The sequence below is a fragment of the Alexandromys fortis genome, unplaced genomic scaffold, assembly GCF_014885135.2.
Source record: "Alexandromys fortis isolate MF-2015 unplaced genomic scaffold, M_Fortis_MF-2015_v1.1 scaffold_3, whole genome shotgun sequence".
Lineage (NCBI taxonomy): Eukaryota > Metazoa > Chordata > Mammalia > Rodentia > Cricetidae > Alexandromys > Alexandromys fortis.
In genome coordinates this window covers 9,410,351-9,418,416 of record NW_026067909.1, presented here as the reverse complement: position 1 = coordinate 9,418,416, position 8,066 = coordinate 9,410,351, and the positions used below count along the sequence as shown (strand labels likewise).

At 45.5% G+C, this 8,066-nt stretch overlaps 1 protein-coding gene across 1 annotated transcript; it reads right to left on the bottom strand.

The window, feature by feature from the left end:
• Positions 1-356: 356 nt before the first annotated feature.
• Positions 357-679, bottom strand: LOC126498847 (cytochrome c-like). The gene has a single exon (XM_050137779.1). The coding sequence runs from the start codon at positions 669-671 to the stop codon at positions 357-359; it is 315 nt and encodes a 104-aa protein (XP_049993736.1). The 5' UTR covers positions 672-679.
• Positions 680-8,066: the final 7,387 nt, after the last annotated feature.

Genomic DNA, 8,066 nt, shown 5'->3' with positions numbered 1-8,066 from the left:
GATGGTGACAGAATTTCCCCAGCGTTTAAACATATTCATGTGTCCAATTATATAAATTTAATTATAAGACCATTCAATAGGTTTGAGGTGACACCCCCATCTTTGTGGAAAGTAGAACTTTAATAATTAAGTCCAATCTTATCTGGAGAAAGGGAAAGCAGTGAGTGTTTATGCAACTGGAATAGTTACTTTAAAAAAGATCACATCCACTTTTATACAAGTCAGTTTTCCTTAATCAGGGCTGTCCAACAAAACACTGTTAGCCGTTCATGATCTGAATTTGGGGGTAGGAAGTAAATTATGGTACACATTAAAAGTCATGAGACATTTGTTTTGTAATAAATAAGGCGGTGGAGTTACTCATTAGCAGCCTTTTTAAGATAAGCTATTAGGTCCGCCCTTTCTCCCTTCTTAATTCCAGCGAAGATCATTTTTCTTCCAGGGATGTACTTTTTGGGATTCTCCAAACACTCCATCAGGGCATCCTCTCCCCAGGTGATGGCTTTGTTCTTGTAGGCATCTGTGTATGAGAATCCAACCGCCTGACCCGTCTTCCTCCCAAACAGACCGTGGAGATTTGGTCCAGTCTTATGCTTGCCTCCCTCTTCCACAGTGTGGCACTGGGCACACTTCTGAACAAAACTCTTCTTGCCTTTCTCAGCATCACCCATTTTTAATTCGCTCCCAGGTAATCAACACCACAAACGCTGTGACCCAAAGACCGACGTCCCACGCCCTCTCTCTCTCTCCTTCTCTCTCTCTCTTTGTGGTTTTTCGAGACAGGGTTTCACTGTAGTTTTAGAGCCTGTCCTGAAACTAGCTCTTGTAGATCAGGCTGACCTTGAACTCACCTGCCTCTGCCTCCTAAGTGCTGGGATTAAAGGCCCTCTTAAAGAACCTTAAAGTCTTACGCCTAAATTGCTGATATGGCCATAGTGGTCCAAACCTTTAATTCCAGAATCCAGAGACAGGCAGGTCTCTGTGAGTTTGGAGGCCAGCATGATTTATATAGTGAGTTCCAGGCCAGCCTGGGCTATATAGTGAGATCCTGTCTCAAACAAAGAACCATCCAGTCTTCAAAGAAAGACTGGATTTGGGACTCTTGAGTGCCCCCTGAGTTTGCAGAGGGTCTTTCTCTAGGTGCCCTGTGTGCTTCCTCGCCCTAAGGAAAGCCTGTCTTACCAGCTCATTTTGTGTACTGTATCCCAGATTTCCTCTTCAGCTGCTTGTGTCTTTTAATTCTCTAATTGGCAGAAACAGAACACAGAAGGTACCTCTTGGCTACATCACCAGATTGATGCCAGACTGAGCTACAGGAGACCCTGTCTTTAAAAACAAGAACAAATAAGCAAGCAAACAAACAAAATCACCGGTTATCTCAAAAGAAGGCAGCACCATAGTCCCTTTATTCTACTAGTCCATTTCTTTCTCTCTTTCTTTTCTTGGAGCTGAAAAGCAAGGGCCACCTCAACTGTAGGCATTTGATGTCATTCTCAGTTCATGTTTCTCCCAGAATTTTAAAAATTATTTTAACTAAGAATTAAAACAAAACTCAAAAACCACCATATAATCTTTTTTACAATGACAAAAAAATTACACTTAGGGAGAATTAAGATTGTAAATTGGGAAAAGAAATTTAAGCAATCTCATCAATGTACTACTTACTTCAGAATTTAAAGGCAAGAGCACTGTGGACACAGTGAATTTCTTCTCAAACTGGCAATGTCTAGGTTTCAAGAAAATAAAGTTATAGCTAGGCATGGTGGCATACACCTTTAGTCTCAGCACTCAAGAGGCAGAGGCCAGGCTACAAAGTGAGACTCTGTCTCAAAAGAAAGGAAGAAAGTTACATGTGGAAAAAGAAACTCAGAGACAAGTTTCTAGGATGAAATATTTTCTTGAGAAAACAAGAAGACCCAGCACATGCGTCTGTAAAACTCTGCATTTGAAAACAAAACAAAACAAAAAAAGGCTACGCCTGTAGAATTCTATGATGGAGTAGCATTACAATGTTTCAGAACCTGATCCAAATTATCTTGGGCTGTCTTTAGTATCCTTAAACCATTCATTCCCCACCTCTGTATTTAACCTAACACCCCTTTTGGACCATTGGGTAAAACCTGAGGGATGTATTCTTTGTCGACCACTATCCTATAACAAACCCACAACTAAGAATACTATCAGCATCTTAAGGGGGTACCAGAGATTGCCCTCCTTTGTAGTAGCCTGTTTAACTGTGGTCCCCACCAGTATATTTAGAAAATGCAGTAGCAATCCCTGGGGGAAAGTGCCAAATGGCAACTTCAAAAAAAGCATAAAGCATTTGAATTTGAAGGAAAAGCAACTGTGTGAAATTTGAAGTCATTTATTTATGATGTTAAGTGAGCAAATAAAAACACAGCTGAAACTGTTAAAAAGGGTTGTATGAGCCGGCAATGGTGGCACACGCTTTTAATCTCAGCACTCGGAAGGCAGAGGCAGGCGGATCTCTGTGAGTTCGAGACCAGCCTGGTCTACAGAGCTAGTTCCAAGACAGGCTCCAAAGCCACATAGAAACCCTGCCTTCCATCTGTACAAAATATTAGAGATGAGTTTTTTTCTATCAGCTACTATAAATCTGTGTTTAAAACAAGAAATCCAAGTTATTTCATCTCCCCCACCTTATAAAACATTTATGCAATAATCTTAAATCCCCCACACCTCCACCCGCCCTCCCACCCCTGTAAAGCCTTGCTTTCCTAGCAGGCTTCATGCCTCCAGAAACTGATGTCTGGAGCAGTGACTCCTTTCTCCTTTCCTTCATTTCCTTTGCAGCAGATGCCTTTAAAATCAGCCAGTCTTGAAAGACAGAGGTCAGACCCCAGACAACGGTAAGCCCAGCGATAGGAGGAAAAAGACCACTGACTCAAATCATCATGGCAAAATTGATTAAAACAAGCAATAAGTTAAAGCAAAATTTTTATTTCTGAATACGGGCTGTCAACCCCTAAGGTGAGATTCGAGAGGTCACCACTGGATGTGAGGAAGACAAGACTTTTATAGCTCAAGGGTAGGGGGTTTCCCAAATGGGGGATCTGGCAGGCAAAAAAAGGGGTTACAGGAGCAGAACATAAGCATGACCAGTTAGTCCTAATGACCTCCTCAAACAAAGACGTGGTAGAAGGTGGGCATAACAAGAAAGTCAGAACAGCAGGTGGTCATAACAAGGTGGTCATGGGGGTCAGATAACCTTTTGAAGCAAACCGTAGGGTTGCAAGATGGCTATAAGCAACTTTTTGAAACAAAGACATGATTGCCATTCCTGGAACAGGCAGTACAGAACCATCTGTAGTCAAGGTTACAAGTGGGGCACAGTTCAGTCCTGGAGAAACAGGTTTAATCATAAACAGGAATGAACCTAGTTTGTCTTTATTATAGGATGGCTTTTAGGGCAGAAGAGGTGGCTCTGAGGTTAAGAGCACTGACTGCTCTTCTAGAGGTTCTGATTTCAATTCCCAGCAACCACACGGTGGCTCACAACCATCTCTAATGGGATCTGGTCCCCTCCTCCTGGCTTGCAAGGATACACGCAGGCAGAACAATATACATAATAAATAAACAAATCTTAAAAAGAAAAATAGAAAGAAAAAGAATAAGATGGCTTTTAAGTCTAAGATGGAGGCAGGCTGGTTCTTCATCACCACTTGTAATAGAACAAAAATTGAGTGCACTTCCTGTCTCCGACTGTTTGCTCCTTAGAGCACAGTCAACGCTAAGGTACCCTTGTCAAGAGACTTCAAGTAGAGTGGTGGTCTACTATAGGCTAGCTGGCTCCTCCTGTGTCTGCCTCTCCGTCTCAGCCGCAGGAGTACTAGGATTGCAGCCGCATGCCACAGAATGCAGCTTTTTACAAGGGTTCCAGGTATCAGATTGGGGTCCTCGGGTTTGTGCAGCTAGCACTTTGACCTTCTGAGCCATCTCCCCGGCCCTAGGTAGGTTTCTATTGTGGCAGGGTCTCCCTAGGTACCCCCTCAACTGACTTGCAACTCACCATGTAGTCCAGACTGGCTAGCAATCCCAATGCCACAGGCTTCCAAGTGTTGAGATTACAGGCTGGTATCATCACCCTCAGCCTCATTTGAGTAGGGTTTTGACAGTGATTCCATTTGGATTCTCTCAGCAGTAGTTGGCCCATGGGCTGAAGACACAGCTCCATGCCAAGGCTTTCGAAACTGGACGTCTTACTACACCCTAGGAAATTTCAGGATGAGTCAGTATGAAGTAAATTTGGAATTAATTAAGAAGAGAATTTACACATGATTGGGGGTGGGTAACAGGCTTATAGGGAATAGGAAAGTACCCGCCCAAGTGGGAATGTGGGTCTCTCCAGACAGTCCCCCTTAAATATCTTTACAGTGGCCATGCAAGGTGCTGGTGTCATCTGAAGTTCCATATCAAAGGGTTGCTAAAGGATTTAAATGTGGCCATAAAGCGCTCCTGATGTGTACTGGACAGTATTGCAGCTGATAAGGTAAAACACTAGGGTTCAAGGGTTGCGTGGAGGTTTTTTGTTTGTTTTGGTTTTGAAGACAGGGTTTCTCTGTGTAACAGCTCTGGTTGTCCTGGAACTCTCTTTGTGGACCAGGCTGGCCTTGAACTCACAGAGATCCATCTGCCTCTGCCTCCTGAGTGCTGGGATTAAAGGCATGCAACCTCATGCCCAGCTGCATGGAGTTTTTACTGTAAACTTTTGTCTTTGAAACTCAGAAATTTTCAGGTTCCAATGTGGGAAAGAAGTAAGCCCATATTCTAAGGTCATATACATTCAGGGCTTAAGCATGGGTCATTGTTATTTTAACATTGTTATTTGAAATTACAGGCTGGTATCATCACCCTCAGCCTCATTTGAGTAGGGTTTTGACAGTGATTCCATTTGGATTCTCTCAGCAGAATTCTAAGGTCATATACATTCAGGGCTTAAGCATGGGTCATTGTTATTTTAACATTGTTATTTGAAATTACTTCTGTATAAAAGAAGCATATTGCTTCTATGCAGCCAGTCTTCGCAACAAAAGTCAGTTGTGCCGGAATTCTTGACTTTCAGCTAGGGAGGGGCTCCTTTCCCTTCCCATGTCTCTTTTTTTCCCAGTCTTTCTAGCCTGCTTCAATGTTTACAACTTTTAACAGTTTGTTAAAATACTCAACACCTTAATACTGAACCTTGCCCGACACACAGATCTGTGAGTCTTCCGTTGAGTGCTTGCCTCTGGGCCCCCTGCAGCCCACTGCTCTGATCCGGTATGGCCCCACGCAGTATGTCGGCCCTGTGTTGGGTGCACACACCGTTGAGTGTGCGACTGGACAATACGGGGCTACAAAAGAGGGCAGGGCTGTGCCTCAGTTTCCATTCTGTAATGGGCCTTGAAGCAGCCGAGAGCGTGATGGGGTAGGCGGCGCCAAGACTGCCTTGTCTGGGACTGAGACAATGGCCTGTAACAATTTGGCGAGGAGGTGATGTCATGCCACGCGAGGTAAGAGTCCAGCACTGGTCGGCAGGCTTACCCTGCCCAAAGACAGCTCCTTCCGAGCAATCCTCCAGCGCCCACTTCTTGTAACTCCCTTCGGAGTTCCCTTGAAGGGAGATAGCTTTCCTAGTGTGGGTGTTTCTCCTGTGCAGGGACCGCAATCCTTCTTCCGAGACATTGCTGGAGTGCTGCAACATTTTCAGAGAGGAAAGACAGAATCAACCAGTCTGTTTGGCGAGGGACGGAGCCAAGGGCTGGCCGGCTCGGGGGCGTCGTCTGGGGCCTGCCCAGGGACAAGAGGAGGGGTTTCGGGTGGGCTGAGATGACGGCCTGTAGGCGGGGCTGGGGATCAAGGGGCGGGACGAAGGGCGTGGCCAGGCTCTGAGAGGCCTGTGGGCGAGAGGTTCGAGGGCGGAGCCAAACTGCTTAGGGGCCGGGTCCCGCAGCTCCTCGGCGCTGGGTAGTGCAAGTACCGGAAAGGGCGTGGTCTTGGAGGGCGCGTCCACTCTTAGTCGGACCACGTGCAAATGTTAGGAATTACTGCGTCTGTTTGGCGACCTGTTATGGAAAAATTCTCCCAAGTTTCCAACTCTTTACAGGTCTTCACAACTCTTGAGTTTTATCTTTGCACCTTGTTTTAGAAACAGATGCTGAACCGCGGGAATTTTAGCGACCTCCTCTCCCAACACTTTACAGGATCACGAAGCTTCTACCTGAACTCCAGGATTCTGCTGGCGCTCCCTCTGCTTGTAGGTTCGCACCGGCGTCTCACCTCCATCTTGTCTGCAGGCTGCGAATACCTGCAGTCCCTAGGGAGTGGGACATGAAGTGGCCTTTTCTCAGCTTTGAAGCCTCATGTCAGAGACCCAAGACTCTGGAGCCAGGCAGGGCTTAAAGGAAATGGCCAGTTCCGGCCTTACCCTGGGAAGGAGGGCGCCAAAGCTCACATGGGCGTGGTCTGGCCTGCCATCAGAGGGCAAGGTTTCCTTAGGCCCAGGGAGTCACATTGATGGTGGGAAATAGTACAACACTGGCGGAAATGTTCTCTAAAAATACCCTTACAAGGAAAAAAGAGAAAGCCTGTGTAGTGTAGGGGAACAATGGGTGGTTTCTATTGGTGTGGTAAATCTATAAAGCTGAAAACTCATTCCCAGCACACCTGCCACCTGAGAGTCTTTTGGTTTTGGTTTTTTTTTAAGGAGCAAAGCAGAGAAACCAAGGAGTCCCTGTAGGAAGGCCTCACCCTATCTGTAAAAACACAAGGCCTGCTTCAGAAAAAATAGACCTGATACGCAAGCGACCTGAGAGATGGTTAGGAACAAGGTTGGGAAGAAGCCCAGAGAGAGAATGGGAAGCAGGGTCTTGGAGGCACCCAGTTCCACTCAGAGGCTTGGTCAGAAAATCAGAATATATTTATATCCAAGTCATCAGGATTGAGAGGCACATACCAGAAGGGTTGGAGGTCCCGAGGTCAAGGGGGAAAGCAGACAGTGCTTACTCCTGTCTGGAGTTTCACTGCTCTCTGGAGCCCTGCTGGCCTTGTTCTCCTGATCCACAGAGAGGCCGCTGGATCCTGGTTAGCAGCAGGTGCCTCTTGTACTTTAGCCCTTGGAAGGCACCAAGATTTGTAGCTGGAGAAATGAGGAAGGAGTAGAAAGGGAAGAGCCGGAGCCTCATGTGGCCTGGGCCAAAGTTCTCTACCTGAAAAGGCAGGGCAGCACAACCAACAGCCAAGGAGGCTGGGCCACACCACAGCAGGGCCTCATCCATGACCGGTCCCCTTCCACCTCAGCTGCACCCCGAACAGAGACCAAAGAATGCATCAAGTCTGGGAAAAGAAGATTTGTAATACTAGATCATGATATGCTAATAAAGTAATTTAATAGTAAGCATCAAATGTGTGTGTGTGTGTGTGTGTGTGTATGTGGTAGAAAATGTAAAAGAAACAAACATGGGGAAGAATCAATGAATTAAGCTTATACAGACAAATGTCAACTTGTGAACCTGCTTTTCCAGCATTTTCATATTTCTCAACTTAGTTGAAATTTCATGCTTTTCACTAAAGGCATTTCTATATTCTCCTGAACTGTATTCTTTTTTTTCTTTTTGAAGTGGGTGGGACGGAGCCCTGACCTCTAGTTTGTTAGGCACACACTCTGCGGTTGACTTAAACGCCAGTCCTACAGCATAATTTTATTTATTTTATTTTTTAGAGACAGGATCTTACTCTAGCCTTACCTATCTCGTGGAAGTGCCCACATTCAGGGAAGTGAATACAGCCGGAGCCGTTCTTAGCACTCCGATCTGGAGAGAAGTTGAGCCAGTCTTTTTTAGACATCAGTCCCCAAGACTGATCAAAAGCCTCAGAACTGTTTCTGGTGATGCATGTTAGCCTTGCTTCCTATAACTGTTCTCTCTCTCTCTCTCTCTCTCTCTCTCTCTCTCTCTCTCTCTCTCTCTCTCTCTCTCGGAGAGAGAGATGTCTTTTGTATCCAAGATTGTAACGTCTTTTGTATCCAAGACTGTAAACCATCTAGATGTTCAATAACAGGAAAAATCTGA